This window comes from Falco punctatus (assembly GCF_963210335.1).
Source record: "Falco punctatus genome assembly, chromosome: 4".
NCBI classification, from domain to species: domain Eukaryota; kingdom Metazoa; phylum Chordata; class Aves; order Falconiformes; family Falconidae; genus Falco; species Falco punctatus.
In genome coordinates this window covers 36,680,173-36,695,908 of record NC_137583.1, presented here as the reverse complement: position 1 = coordinate 36,695,908, position 15,736 = coordinate 36,680,173, and the positions used below count along the sequence as shown (strand labels likewise).

Sequence of the window (15,736 nt, the reverse complement as noted above, 5' to 3'; positions counted from 1 at the left end):
TTTCAGATGAAGTCAAGGGGATCTCTTGACTTCAGTGCAAACTGGGTGAAGTTTTCCCTGTAGTAAGGGCAGGTGACTTACACAGACATGATAGCTGTCCCCATTGCCTTGCCAGGCACCTCGTGGTGTTTGCGCTGTAAGGTCACAAAAGAAAGGGATGGCATCATCCTTTCTTTTAGTTCAAACTGTAAGCCACTTTTTTGTGGTCCTTTCTCAGAAAACCTCCCACTGAAGTTGAGTCGGAGTTTGTTGCAGTGTGGAGGTGGATTTGGGCCAGTGCAAAAGGGCCAGATGAGAGCTTTGATACACACCCCACCTTCTGTTTTCCCTCCTGCCCCTGTCCTCCCCTCACCCTGTTCATAATGTCTGTTGAACTGCCTTTGTTGTGGGAATGGGAAACTCAGGCCTGTAGTCCAGGGGAGGTGATGAAGATGGAAGAAACAGATGAGCTCATCTCAAGCTTGTTCTGACACTCGAGTGTAAATACTCGTTAGGCCAGGCTGCAGCAGAGCAAGGTGTAGATTAGTTACTGCTGAGCGTCACATACACTGGCACCACACACAGGTACATGTGCTGATGAGCTGCTGTGTTTGCTATTTACAGATTGGTACTTAATGGCTGCTTTTTTTCTCTTCCTTTCTTCCCCTTTGTCCCCATCTCTTTCTGTTCCCTTTCTCGTATGGGATGGCTCTCATAGTACGGGATGATTTCTTTGGTAAGGCGAAGGCCTTTTTTCTTTTTTTCCCTTTCTTTTTTTTTTTCCCTTTCTTTTTTTAAAAATGTGCATTTCTTACTAAATTTCTGCCATTCACTCAACATCCCTCCATATGTCTTGCATTACCTTGGTTTGGTTTTTTGTGATGGTCGTATCACCTCTCCAAGAAGCAGGACGCAGCTGTGGTTTGGGGATTCTCCGTTTCTCTTGGTTGATTATCCACTTTGATGCTTCACACTATTTGCCTGGCTACAGGAGGTGCACAGTGTAGGATGGGCTCTGTCAGAGCTCTGTCCAGACCTCTTCCCTTTGCTCCACACCACAAAGGGGTGAAGAGAGTTTTTAGTTGCTCCACAGTGAGTTGGTTTTTTTTTTCCCCAGGAGCAGAGCTTTCCCATAACCTGCATAAGGTTGTCTCATAGTGTCCATCCTATGGCTCTGGAAGGCTTCATCCGTTTCTTTATTGCAAGCCTAGCCCTTCAGACCTCTGGCTGTTAAAGCATTGGGCTGTCACTGTGCTGCACACAAATAAGGTAGAAGCTGTGGTGAGGATACTGATGGTTGAGACACACTATGACTTTTAGTTCTGGTGTGATAGCTCACCCTTTTCACCAGAGTTCCTTTCTCTCCCCAAAACAGACATGGAGAGGGATAGATGACTCAAGAATGGGAAGGAAAAAGATTTAGTCCAAAAAACCAGGATGAACTCTTTCCCTTGATGTCTCTTAGCACCTGTAACACCCTTGTGCCATTTTAATGCCTTACTGGCTAAGTATTTATTTGATAACTTGTAGAATCACTAAAAAGGAACAAGACAATAATTTAGTAAACAGCTGATTTCTTGATTTTCCAATGAACATAGGGCATACCATGAAAGAAAGAGCTATAGGTCACCTTACCAAACCAAAACCACACTTCTGTTCACACTGCAGGTAGTGTCTGTCACTTTTCTGTTGTTTGTAATATTCTTTGACACAGCATCCAAAGAACATGCTGCCTGAAACATCAAAGTGATTACTTATCTGTCTACTAATTTTTCAAACTTAATTTGAAAAAGCTGCTTCTTACTCATTCTTGCTGGGAATTTTCTTTTGCCATCATAAATTCATCCCATTTAACTGTGGGAAGAGGATTTGTATGTTGGAGTGTTGTGATGTGTTCTCACTTGTATGCTCCCATGTTTTTCTAACTTCCATTTACTTCAAGTTTGTGTTGTTTTTATTTTATTGCAAATATTAATTAATCAGCAAATAATGGATCATGAAAACTGTTGATGTCTTTGCTGTAAAGGAAGGTAGTTCAGAGGGCAGGACAAGGAGCGCTTCGGCACAAACACTGATGGGTGTGAGACTTCTTCATGTTCTGGGACCTGTGGTGAGAAATGAGCTGCAGCCCTGAGCACTGTCCCCCAGGAGGGAGAGGCCTCTCTGCTTCTAGTTCTCAGGTGGCCTCTATTCCCCGTTGTAAAACAGAAGCTGACCCTATGAGCCAGCAGGTCCCTGGCAGCAGGAAACGACCCAGATGTGCTTTTGGTCCCTAAATTCCTTTCTTTTTGGTTTTAAGAAATACTGAATTTCTTAATTAAGAAATACTGAAAAACCTCGCTCCTAGCCTCAGGTTTTTCACAGTGCTTGCAACCCAGTCTGAATATTGCCGTTCTCACACGTTGATGACCAGGTGGAAGCGCAGCGTGTCTGATGTAGATGTTTTCTTGAGCATGGGTCATAAGTGATGGGACCGAGACTTCAGATTTTAAACATCTGTGAGAAAACTGTTAAATGTAGGTAGAGCAACAGATAGTCTGAAGTCCTATTACAGTTCCTCTAGTGGAACGCTGATAATGGGAAGCTTTTCACGTGCATGAAACTGGTCACAACCATGATCCCAAATCTGTACTGAGAAACAGAAAATTTGGCTTATACTAAGAAAGAAAATCACTGATGTGCAGATCTGGCCAGCAATTTGGACAGTGTTCTGCTTTCCTCTGTGAAAAACCCATAAACTTCTACCTTCTTTCTGTATGAGTGATGATAAAAAATGGTTGCAATGGCTCATGGCTGAACCAGGAGTTACTGACTTGACTTCCCCTAATTGGTGTTAGTGAAGCTTTCTTCTCCATCCCTCTCAAGGGAGTCTGTGAAAGTTGGGGTGAGAAGCTAGGTCTGCATTTGGGCTCTTTACAGAAGGACACATGGGTGTCTTTGCTTGTGCTGCACGGTCTTTCAGCAAGAGGCACTCTGCTCTTCACAGCAGGACACCGAAGCCTAGGGAAGCCTAACAAAAGTGATTTCTCTTCTTCAAGCATGAGTCAGGCAGTGCCACACACGCTTCGTGTTTCTAGAAGAGCAGGTGAAAACTGCCTGGCCTTTCTTTTCAGGAATGGGCAAAGAAGTGGGGAATCTGCTGTTGGAGAACTCGCAGCTACTGGAGACCAAGTAAGGAACTGTTGCCTGCTCTGAACTGCTTGCCTAGTTATAAACGAGATGTCATCTCGAAGTAGGTCTTGGCCAGAACTCCTGCTGGTCAGGGGCTTGCTCATTTGTCTAACGGGTTCTCTTGAATACTCAGTCCTTGAATTGTAGAGGAGGAATTGCTTTTCTGTGTGACTTTACAGTTTCTTTGCTGCAGGCACTTGGGTGAAATCTCTGGGCATGTGCTGGTAGGGCCTGATCCCAACTGAAATCAATGGCAAGCTTTTAATTAACTTCAGTGGGAATCTAGGTGTGGGTCTGAGCCTCTGTGAGGATATTGCTGTTTATAAGGTTTTATTTGCAAAGTTTGCTAATTGAAAAGAAAACTGTCTTACTGTTGAAAAGAATTTTCAAAGATTGATAGTTGGTAAGGGAGAAGTAGATGGTGTAATGGCCTTACTTTTTGAGAAAAGCTGGCAAACCAGGTACTAAAGCTAAGCAGCCAGGAAGAGGAAGGCAAAGTATTCCTAGGGGAGAGCTGGAGAGCTTGAAGGTGCTGATTTTAAAGGTATTTCGGAGCAGATTGGAAATGCTTATTTATATTACCATCATCCACAAATATCCACAATTACAGATGACGCCAGTTCTGAAAGATGTGTTTCAGATCTTCATCCTGTTAAAAATAATTTGAGCCTTATGTAGGTGATAGGTTACCCTACACCTCTGTTCTGCAGCATTTTGCCATCTTCTTAAGAGGATGTTGGTCTGTCAGTCAGGGTGCAGGACTGGACAAACCTCATCCCAAACAACTATGGTGATTTCTGTGTTCTTCTGCAGCTCCTTCCTGCCAAAATCTACTTCTCCATCAGTTATAGCTGGGCTGAATTGTGTAAACACTTGTTTCAACTCTCCTTGTAGTACCTGTGACTTTAGTTTCAGGTCTCTCTTATGGACAGCTGCTGGTTTTGGGCATTTTTGCTTATTGTCCCTTTCACACCTTTAAGAAATGCTTTGAACGTTGTGAAGAATGATTTGATTGCCAAGGTGGACCAGCTGTCTGGAGAGCAAGAAGTGCTGAAGGGCGAACTTGAAGCAACGAAGCAGGCCAAAGCCAAAATGGAAACCAGAGTCAAGGAGCTGGAGGAGGAGCTGAAAAGGTGAGTGATTCACACCCTGTCCCAGGGACCTGGGAGGACACGAGTGATAAACCTGCCTCCTCTGTTTCCCTCTCGGAGGTTAGCACTGGAATTCAGAGGTGCCTTAAGAGCACTTCAAGGCTGATGGTAGGTGGAAGAGATTTTTAGTGTTACATTGTTTTTATTGGTTTGAAATGGATTATTGAACCTTAGAAAACCTGCAGAATTTTCCTCCCCAGGACTAGGATTCTGCAGCAGCAACTGTACATCCAGGCTTCCCGGAGGAGAAGCATTCGGAGTTTCAATTTGCAAATATACACAGAAGGGGGGGGGCGGGGAGGAAAGAATTTTGAAACCAGTAGTTTTGAATGAAGCTGTCAAGAGCTTGATCCTCGCAGCAGCCAAGATAGCTCTGGGAGGAATGAATGCCCATTCATTTAATGAAAGAGCTAATACAGATTGCCACAAACGATATTTACATGCCAGTATTGGTAATTGTTTCATTGTTCATATTAAGAATGAGAAGAAGAGGCAGAAGAGATTTTAAACTCCTATGCAGGATGCATTTGGAGCAATCTCACTTCTTATTTTCCACTCAAACTAGAGAAACCAAAGCCTGAACGTGTAGCAAAGCCTTTGACAACTTCACGTGCATAAAACTAAAGATGCCCCACAGGGCTTAAAGCAACGTAATTACATTTTGACTAGCTGTACATTGCACTGTGGTATCTGAATTCAGAGGACAGTGCTTATTTTGCAGCTGGAATCTGGAATGTTGCCTCACTAATCTGAGCACAGAATGACCAAGAATAACACAGACTGGTCTCTTTGTTTTTCAAAATATCTGAAATGAAAGTAGTCTCACAAGCAGAGGAAATAAGTGATTTTTAAAATGCCTTTTGAGCCTCAGAATATATATAATGTATTATGCAGTGGGAATGTGGACTTTTAACGGGCAAATGTGCCTTTTTAAGAGATGGGGACAGCATTTTTTTTCCACAGTGCCTTTGCTGTTACTAAAAGGGCTTGTAATTCAAATGGAACTGCATGAGTGCACCTCGGTATGGAGTTTAATGAAATTAAAAGTACTCAGTTAAGTACTTCAGGTATTTCATTAACACTGATTTGGTGTTCTCTTCTTTACCGTTATGGCAAACTGTCCTTCATATTGGAAGCTTTTTTCACTGCCTTAAAACCAGAAGCAGCCCAGAAGAAGAACTTAAGCCAGCATTTTCAATGCTGATAATGGCTCAGTTTTTCCCACGGGTAAGATCTCACCAAACATTTGAACATCACGGCTCTGAAATAGAAAGCGGCTGGACTGTTCCAGTGGTCAGTATTTTGGTGCTTACATCAAATGTTCCAAAGGAATGGGGTGATGCTGGTGAAGCTCTTCAGAGTAACATGCTGCAAGAGACTAGAAAAACATCTCATGATTTGCTTAGCTCACAGTTTGAAAACGCTTCCTTGTGGTGTGTGCAGACAGAACTTCCCATAGGTTGTTCTACCAAAACACCTTGGGGCCAGCCATGGTATCACTTGGTGGTTTGATGCCTTTCTTCCTGTTTCCTAGAGTGAAATCTGAAGCGATTGTTGCCCGACGAGAACCCAAAGAGGAGGTGGAGGATGTAAGCAGCTATCTCTGTACAGAATTGGTATATTACATTACTAAAATGCCTGTGGGGAAAGGGGGTTTATGTACTTATTCTGTATTACTGCAGGTCTGTCAGTCCAGAGATGTGTGCTGATCTGCCTTCATTAACAGTGATCGCAGATTGTTGTTGATGAGCATTGCTAACAAACAGATGCCATGAGATTACCTCTTTTTACAACTTCAAACCATAGTTCAGCTAAGATGAGCAGCTGGCAGAACGGCAATACATACCATGCATGATGTGGCTTCTGCAGAACGGTGCTGGAGCAGTGCCCTGCTCAGCACCTTCTTGTTCTATCTGGTTCTCCCTGATTTTGAATTGAAGTGTCACGTGCAGTGTGGTTTCTCTCGGGGTCTTGTGATAGCCAGACTTCTCCAGAAGACCTTGTCTCCACAATGGCAGTGAAGCTGTAAGCCATCAGGCCGTTGTACACTGAAATCCAGGTTATACCACAGACAGCTTTGCCGCAGTAACTGCCGCCTTTTATTAGTTCTGTAATCTCAGTCTTGCAGCATTGTTTTTCTCGTTATTTCATTTACATAAGCCAGTACTGCCTATTACAAGGTAGACACAGAGAAGGTTTATGGACTGTTCTTCTGTGAGAGCTCTTAAAACTATTTTGGCTGAGGTAGAAGCTTTTCAACAAAGCAACTGTAGCAAAAAACCAAAATGCAAATCAAAGCATTAACAGAGATTTTCCTTGTAAATGTCACTCTGCTAGGACAGGGCATTAGGTACCCTTCTTCTCAATATTACTGTGTTCTTTCTTTGTAAAAGGTATTGGAGCAGGTTCAGTTCTAGCCTAATTCTTTTGACTGAACTGGGGTGAACTTGGTCAGTTGAGAGTTTAGGTAGATAGGAAAATTTTCAAGTTGTGGTTGTGAAATACTGAAGAGCACTGGATTTCTTTCAAGCTGGACTGACGGAAGGTCTGTTTTTTTAAATTATAAAAAAAATCTCGTAGAATTCCTTTTCATTTATACGCTTCTTGTTTTGACGGGTCGTACAGGTTTGTTCCAAGTCCAGGGAGGCTGGAGAGGGACTTGGTTAATTCGAGCTATTGCAGCTCTCGGCAGTACTCACGAGCCAGGCTGAGCTTGGGAATTGTCACAGTCTAGGCACAACTCAGTGCCACTTAGTAGTAACGAGTTCCCAACCCCCTGACCGTTTCCTTTTGGGCAGATATTTGCCCCAGCTTAGCCGTGCTGTTCTCATTTTCCCCTCCTTAAAGGAGACAAACAATTTCATTCCTGTTGCCTCCAAACCCAAAGCTGCATGTGTTCTCGCTGCAAGGCCGAGTTGTGTCACCAAAGAGGAAAAGGCTTTTCTTCAGTTTCTTGTGCCCTACACCTTTATCAGCGTGTACTAACAGAATGCCTCCTTCCTGGCCCTCTTGAGGGGACGGACGGCGTTGTGCAGTGCTCCCTGCTGCTTGTGACTGCCTTTGCTAATGAACTAAAACTTCGCTTTCCAAACGTCTGGACCAGTGGACCACTGTCAGCTCTCGTAATCCCTTGCAGACTATCAGAGCACCTTTCTGGCAATAGTCCCTGGGTGGGGTTTTCGATTTGGTGGTGATTCTAATTCTAATTTCCATGGGTTTGCAGAACACCCCAGAGGTCTGTGGCCCATAGTTTGGAGCTCACTTGTCTAGAATTAACACTTCATATGGGGAATTTAGGGGATAATCCAACAGAACAGGAGGAGAACTAACAGCTGTGTCTTTCTGTCTCCTGACTTGTCCTGTACTAACATCAATCCCCTTCCATCTTTTGTTGGCTGAAGCAGTGCTCCTCCCCCCTGCAGGACAACATTCCCATAGCTCAGCGCCGCCGCTTCACTCGCGTGGAAATGGCCCGGGTTCTGATGGAGCGCAATCAATACAAAGAGAGGTTGATGGAGCTCCAGGAGGCTGTCAGGTGGACAGAGATGATCAGGTGAGACTGGGTGTTGGAGAACATTCCTATTTTAAGACAAAACCTGGCCATGTCTGACCTTGTGGTCCGTGGAACCCCTACCAAGATACGGGTTGAGAAGTGCTGGAAGTTTTCCAGACTAGTTGCTTCTCTCCTAATACCTAATTCTTTCTCTTTTATTCCTGAACCTGGGCTGCAAATCTCAAGTTTCCGTTGGTATTTGGAAACGCTGGGCAGTTGTTTCTTGTGTGCTAATTAAGCTAGGAGAAGCTGTGCTTGCTTCTAATCAATATGGCTTGAAGTGAGTATAATGGAGGGGTTTATAGTTAGCAGACTGTTACTCTGGTGATGATAATGTTGCAGGGAGTTGATAAAACTTCAAATTGAACACACTTACTTGTCCTTCATGTCAACATTGAAACATAAAGCAATTGGGTGTGCTTACACTAAAGACCAGTGCATGTCACTTCATGTGCTGTGTTTTGAAACATGTTAGAATGAATTCTGAATTTTGACATGGCTTCCCTGATGGAAGCGGCCTTCTGGTTGGCAGAAACTTGGGTTGGCAGAGATGCTGAAATTTACTTGCTTCTGTTGTGTCTGTCCTTAGAGCTTCCCGTGAGCACCCGTCCGTCCAGGAGAAGAAGAAATCCACCATCTGGCAGTTGTAAGTTCTTTGGTGGTTTGTGTAAGATTAAGAGAAGGGGAAGTGTTGCCATTTCTGCTTTAGACAGCAACTTAATAGACTCTGATATTAATGAAAGATCAATTAGAAGTGTTAGCTGAACCTTTTTGCCTTCAAGAGCTTCCTTTGTCCGTAGTGAAGTTAAAATCAGATTTGAACATTTGCATTGGTTTTGTTTTACACGCTGAAAAAGTTCACGGGTATTCTGGAGTGGAAAGATACATACACTCCCAATCAGTTTTAATAAAGGGCTGTTTTCAGAAAGTATCTGTTTCTGAAAGCTAAAAACACCTTATGTCAATCAAACTGAGGACTTAGCTCCGTGTCTGAAGCAGGGCAGTTTCCATGAAGGGTTTACAGCCCCTAGTTGCCTACCTCTTGCTTCCCCTGTTGTGAATCTATGGTGTGTTGTCTCCCCAGGCACCTTTTCTCTTACTTGTTGGCCTTCTGTCCCTAGCTTCAGCCGTCTGTTCAGCTCCTCCTCGAGTCCCCCGCCAGCCAAGAGGACCTACCCGTCTGTGAACATCCACTACAAGTCTCCAACAACAGCAGGGTTCAGCCAGCGTCGCAGTCACACCATGTGCCAGATCTCCTCCGGCAGCCGCACCCTGGAGTTCTTCCCTGAAGAGTGAGTTGTGTGCTAAGCCAGGTCCCCCTGTAGCTCTCCAAAATAGCTTGAAATAAGCTGTTTTCAGCTCTAAAAAAAGAGTCTGTGGTGTTAATGCGTTTCTGTCTCTTGTGGTTTATATCCCTGATCTTTCACTTATTTACCACATCGATGAGCTCTGCAAACTTTGTCTTCCCTAAACATCACTGCCATGGCTTTCTAGGCCATGATGGTTCATCTCAGCAGGGACCCCGCTCTAGGCTTGAGTTGGCCTCAGTCCTCATTCTGCAACGCGTTTGCAGACTGTGTGATGGAATGAAGTAGGGCTTTTGTGGTAGAGTGTGATGGCAACACTGGGGCAGTGGGACGAAATGTCTTGCCCAACCCTGTTGACAGAGAATTTAGGTGAAGACCAAAGTTCTCTCAACAGCACGTTTAGGTACAATATTTGGGTTTAATCTTAACCATGCTTTAAAAAGAGTCTCTAGGTGTTGTTACTGCAGAGTCTTCTCCATGTTCTTTATGTCTCCTACATGAAGGGAGAAAACTTTTCTGTGCTTTACTTGACTTTAAAATGTGTGCTGCCCTTAGGAGGTTGTACAGTTTCATCTGTGGTATGTTTTTGTGGAAGGACTTTGGAGAATGTGATAGTAAAGTATTATAACTTCTGCTGTAAGAAGGATTTGTTGGAAAGGTGCTAGATCAGGAGAAGAGAGATTATCTTTAGAAGGGTAAATTTGTATTTTGTAGATACCCACTGCCTATATTATGTTCTTTTTATCTGACTACATTATCACAGTCATTGTGTGGTGTCTGAATGCTTTTCAGCAATGCATTAGATGATGTGACTAATCGCTGCCAGAAGCTGTTTCACCCTCTCCCCAGGGAGCTTTTGGAGGGAGATGTTTTGTTTTAGCAGGGGGTTATTTTTATTTTAAGTATATATGTCATTATGTGTGTGTGTAGGGCTTTTTGATTTAGATTGGATTTTTTTGCTGATGATGTTTGTACTTGGAATGATACTTTTAAAACCTATTGAGAGCTGGAACTGATATTCAAACAGCCTTTGTTTATATTAAAACATATCTTAAGAGCTCACAGATCAATTTTTCTTTTAACCTTTGCCAGTGCAAAGCTGGAGTTGTTCTGTTGAAACCAGCCGTTTCAACAGCACTTAATGCGTATTTCCCTTGTCAGCAGAGAAAGCTTTAAAACGGACAGAAAAATAAATAGTTGACTGTAATGAAGAGGGAAAGAACTCAAAATGCCTTCCTGGTGGAGACATTAGATCAGTAAATTGTAACTGCAAAGCAAAAATCAGTGTAATCTCATAGATTCTAGGCCTTACGGAAGGTTGCTTCCCTGTTTCTGAAGGCCTTGTGGAGCACTGCAGCACAGAAGACAATGATTTGGCCTGCCACATCGCTCAGGTAACAGGGAGTTAAAAGATTAGGGATGCCAGTATTGTCTTCTTAACAGAGCTTTCTATCTTCCAATTTCCTGCATCTGTTTTCAAAGATGGATTTGGTTTGCTTTATGTTTCCTCCCGCTGCTACGGTAATGTTCCGTTAACCTTCAGCTTCTGTTTTTAACCATAGGTTGGGAAGTGACGCTGTTTCTTCTCTCCTCAGTGACTGTACGTCCTCAGCGCGTCGGGAGCAGAAACGGGAGCAGTACCGCCAGGTCCGGGAGCACGTACGGAACGATGACGGGCGATTGCAGGCCTGTGGCTGGAGCCTCCCTGCCAAATACAAACAGGTAGGGGATCAGTCTCCGGACAGGCTGAGGGCACGTTGTCCCTCCCAGTGCAACCAGTGAAGACCTAACTCTCCCACTGGTAACCTTAGCCTTAGTCCCTAAATATGTCATTTAGAGATATGATATGCATGTTTTCTTTGGCTGATAATTGTAGGCACAGCTCAAAATAATGTTTTCTTTATTTCCACCAAAGTCAATGGAGGGGGCGTTCCTTTGCATGAAGGTTCTTTCAGAACCTACCCTAAACCAAAAGTAATTAAGCTTCCTTGTCCAGAGCCTAGTGCTTGTTTTTATTTCCTTTGTTATTATAATTGGGCTCGTACATTAGATATTTCATTGATACTTTTGAGAACTTTACCAATTGTTTAGCGTAAAACTCAAATGCAGTGCAGTTTGCTCCTGCTTCTCCCCAGCAGTAATGCGAAGTCAAATGTCATCAGCCTCATTTGTTGGCCTGTGGCTCAATTGACTGGTCAATTGCCTGGAAGAAGGAGACTTGCAGTGTGACTTGAAAGTGGATGAGTTTCAGGCCGTGATGGAAAAGGAACACCAGCGTTCTGACTTCCTTGCAGGGAGCATCCGTTAACAACCCTTTCTCTGTCAGCAGTGCAGCGTGTAGCCTCTGGTGACCATAACGGGGGCACCGTATCACGGTGAGAGAGGCAGTCTCTCAGGTAGTCTGCTCCCATCCCTGTAGGGACTCTTCACCCAAGATGTGAGATGAAGCCTCAGCAGCACGCAGCTCTGAGGCTAACAAGTTTGGTTCTGCCACGTTGGTTACATCTCATTTACCATAACTCGGCGTTTACAGCTTTGCGCCTCTCTTCCCTACAGCTGAGTCCCAATGGTGGGCAGGAAGACACCCGCATGAAAAACGTCCCCGTACCTGTCTATTGCCGCCCCCTTGTAGAGAAGGACCCGACCATGAAGGTAACATTGTCTCTGCGAACCATTCCAGTCCAGAAGGGGGACATGGGATAAGCAAAGAATTTTGGTCTATAGATGTGCAATTTTTACAACAATCTGTTTGGTTGGGGTTTTTTTACATTATATATTCCAAATTCTGTCTTCTGCTTCCCGTTTTTTTGAGTGGTAGCTTCTGGTGTACATAGGGGAAAGTGCCTTTCTCTGTAAGGACATATTCTCAGCTGATTGTGTTTGCCAGATTCCATGCTTCTGTCTTACAACTATGCTTTTTTTTGGGACAACTCTTCAATATTATTAGCAAAATTCTATGCTTATAAGGCTTTTGCTAAGGCTCCTTATGGTATAATGCAAAACAATATAAAAATTCATAAAGATGAGCAGGGGAATGTAAAAATGCATTTCATCATGTTTTCTTAGTTTCCACTGTTGACCAGGACTCACCAGTAACAGGCCAAAATTATCTAGAGTGGATTTTTGTGAAGCTGTGTCTGTCGATACTAGAATATTTTGAGCAGAATTGTGGTTAAGAATAGATGGTCATCTCTCTACAGGGAAGCACATTTATGTCATTGTGGTGTTTAAGTTGTAAGAAAATTCTGATGCTATTAATTGTTTTTGGAGGGTTGGTGTAATCTTTGGATATTATTGTGTTGAGCATCTTTGCTTTATGATTTTTGATAAATCCAGTATTTGTTTCTGTAGTCCTGTTCACAGTATTTTCCTAAAAAACTACCTGGAAATAGCTCATAGAAGGTTAGCTAGATTTAATTTCAGAAAATACGCAGTGTGCTTCTTTCACTCTACACTTGTTATGTAGGGAACTAAACCAGTAGACTTTTTTTTTTTTTTTGTGTGTGTGACTTCATTTTTTTCCTGTCTGTTTCTTTAAATGGCTCTCTAAGATCAGACACTGATTTTTGGGCAAAGGAGTGTGTGAGGAAGCAGAAGAGTGCAAGGGGTGGGATGAGGACTAGGGAACAGGAATGCACTGAATGCATATCCTCAGCCCAGCAGTGGCTGTCGATTTTAGTTAAGCAGCACTGCTTCGTGTGTCCTGGGCTAGTAACATATGCCATGTCCTGCTTGCTTTGCTACAATGACTTAGGAACTCCGCAGTCAGAAAAACTGAGGACATTTCAGAAGCCTGTATTCAGTTATGCACTCAATTTACTATCTTTATTTTCTTTACAATTTCCAGTCACATCTGTTAAAAAAACAGTGATTTTCACTAGGGTTCAGAGAACCTTTATCTTACCTCCATCAAATCTGACTACGTCTTCTAGTAGAAATCAACAAGATCCATTGTTTCCAAGTCAGTATTTCAGGTGTTTCACATGTGTCCACAGTTGTCCACAAAGGCACCTGATTTTAGAGCGAGCCTGGAGCCTCCAGAATTCTTAGTTTAAGATTCCTGTTTCTGTTCCTTAGCTGTGGTGTGCAGCTGGAGTCAATCTCACGGGATGGAGACCTTTGGAGCAGGACCCTGGGAACGGGCAGAAATTAGATCCTGGACGTGATCCCCTCACCTGTGATAGGGAAGTGGAAGGCGAAAACAGCAAAAGTAGCCATACATCTCCTGAAAAGAAGAAGGTCAGGAAAGAAAACGGATTTCTTTTTTCCCACCAGTGTTCTTTCTGATTCCATCCCTGACATGCCCCCTTTCTCAGTACCTTTGTGCTATGCTATGTAATACTCTTTGTACTTCTGAGACATTGTCTTGTGGGACAGGGTTGTGGTATTCTGGCTCTTCCGTAACTTTCTGTGTGATTTGGGATGGATCACTCAGGATAAAATTTTCTAACTTCTACTTTTGAAACGTTTGGAATTTTGAAAAAAATCCTAATAAGGGTAATTTACTTGATGAGGTTTCTAGGAAGATTATGGAGCCCTCAACACAGTAAATTTAAAAAATAATACATAAATTCAGGCAAAGCTTTGTTAAAAAGAAAGTAGACGTAGTAGCAGGGTCCATGAGTCTGTTTGGTTCAGGATTTGGAGCTCTCGAGATTTATTCCAGCTGGTTTTTAGTAGTCTTAGGCATTGGGTTTGAGGTTTTTTTTATAGAACAAAGCTGTAAATTACATATAATAACACAATGTTTTATTCTTTCTGGTGTGTGGGGTTTTTTTCCCACAGCTGTCTTACACTGCTGCCTTACAAGTCTTCTGAGATCAGCTTGCTTAAGCTGGTAGGTTGAGTGCATCCCAGCTCCATGGTCTGTCTGAAGTGAATGCTCCGTGATACATTAGACAGACATCTCAGAAGAGAATTTAATGGTCAAACTCCTCTAACCCTAAGGAGCCAAATAGGCTTATTGGCCAGTGTTGCAGATACTAGTGTGGCAATGTGAATGCAATATGCATAGTTCATATTGTTTATTTGCATCATTAGGAAGACACTTGGTTCTTTGAAGCCGGCATTGTGCTATTTGCGTGTGTAAATGTTGCCAAGCATTAATACATTCAGTCTGATCTGAGAGGAGCACTGATTATGCCTGTCTGTTTGCTCTCCTGAAGGCAAAGGAGCTCCATGAAATGGATGCCACGTCCAGTCGTGTCTGGATCCTCACTAGTACGCTGTCAACAAGTAAAGTTGTAATTATTGATGCCAATCAGCCTGGCACAGTGGTGGACCAATTCACTGTCTGCAATGCTCATGTGCTCTGCATCTCCAGCATCCCTGGTAAGTGGGTCGCAGGCACTTTGATCTGCACAGGGTTACCTGCTCCACTAAGGAGTGACAAATGTAGTGTCCTCACTTCATAACTAACCCTTGGACCCTCCTGCATTCTGTAATTGTCCCTCAAAACCATAATTCAGATTTTGCCTTCCCGTAGGACCCTTCCATGGAGATCCCTGACTGTTGAACATGTAGTAAGTTGTTCCTTTGGCACGTAAAGGATGGTTCTTGGGAGCAAGAGCAAGCCTTGCCCAGGTTTGGGAGGGCTCTGTAGCTGGCCTGGATGTTGACGCTAGGGATGAAGGCATTCACCATGATGTTGCCTGATGCTGCGGTGCCTCCCCAGGGCAGTGAACCATGAGTGAGGGTCAGATCTTCCATCCCTATGGTTACCTCAGGAATAACATTTAAATTAGCAGTGACAGCTAGATTTATGGGAGAATCTGTTCTTTGCCCTTCAGCGGCCAGTGAGAGTGATTATCCTCCAGGCGAGATCTTTCTGGAGGGAGATGTAAATCCTGAAGAGTCGTCTGGAACAGATGGTGTCTTGGCAGGGATCACTCTGGTGGGCTGTGCGACCCGCTGCAATGTGCCACGAAGCAACTGTTCCTCGCGTGGTGACACACCTGTGCTGGACAAGGGACAGAGTAAGTTTTGGGACATGAAACTTAATGGTAGCCCAATTATAGCTGGTCCCATACAAGCTTACGGTCTTAGAGCTGCATCCTTCTGTACCTGAGTTAAATACTTCAAAAGTAAACAAGTTTCTTAATGTGGTAGAGGAAGACCAAAGGCACTTTTGGCACAGTTCTCTTTAGAGCCCTCCTTTTCTCTTTGAGTGATCCACGTTCTGCAGCCTTGTTGGTGGGGGTCATACAGCAGAGTATTTTGGACAGGTGATATGTTTGCCCTGCTACAATGGCTTCTGTTCTTACTGCTTTCTCCTCTGAACCATGTCTTCTTGTGAAGTCAGTTAAGTCCGTATGAAAACCGTAGCGATGCCCTTGCTGACTCCATACTGTAGTGGGAAGCCCTGGAGAATTTCTGATGTTTTGCTGGCCACAGGCTGTGCCTCACTTTAAAATAGCTTCTCTTCCTGATCCAAGCAGAAAACTCTAGATTTGCTGTCTGTGGTGCAGGCTCAGGGCTTGATTGAATTTGGCAAGGAAGGATAAATTAAAAACTTGACTGATTCCTGTATAGCTAACTTACTAGCTCGTTCTCCGGTACATCTCCCACTGTTCTTG

The 15,736-nt window shown here is 43.5% G+C and overlaps 1 protein-coding gene across 25 annotated transcripts in view; it reads left to right on the top strand.

Moving 5' to 3' along the window:
* Nucleotides 1-15,736, top strand: part of MAPK8IP3 (mitogen-activated protein kinase 8 interacting protein 3) — a 70,735-nt gene that overhangs the window by 42,698 nt on the left and 12,301 nt on the right. For 11 of the 25 annotated variants that reach the window (XM_080383425.1, XM_080383424.1, XM_080383413.1 and 8 more), the window contains 12 exons: nucleotides 698-715; nucleotides 3,093-3,150; nucleotides 4,131-4,283; nucleotides 5,836-5,917; nucleotides 7,703-7,854; nucleotides 8,444-8,500; nucleotides 8,976-9,146; nucleotides 10,724-10,883; nucleotides 11,718-11,813; nucleotides 13,239-13,400; nucleotides 14,327-14,492; nucleotides 14,951-15,136. In XM_080383425.1, the coding sequence (XP_080239551.1) occupies nucleotides 698-715; nucleotides 3,093-3,150; nucleotides 4,131-4,283; nucleotides 5,836-5,917; nucleotides 7,703-7,854; nucleotides 8,444-8,500; nucleotides 8,976-9,146; nucleotides 10,724-10,883; nucleotides 11,718-11,813; nucleotides 13,239-13,400; nucleotides 14,327-14,492; nucleotides 14,951-15,136 (1,461 nt within the window). The remainder of the gene's footprint in view (nucleotides 1-697; nucleotides 716-3,092; nucleotides 3,151-4,130; nucleotides 4,284-5,835; nucleotides 5,918-7,702; nucleotides 7,855-8,443; nucleotides 8,501-8,975; nucleotides 9,147-10,723; nucleotides 10,884-11,717; nucleotides 11,814-13,238; nucleotides 13,401-14,326; nucleotides 14,493-14,950; nucleotides 15,137-15,736) is intronic. The other 14 variants (XM_080383418.1, XM_080383417.1, XM_080383408.1 and 11 more) reach the window with 9 other exon arrangements.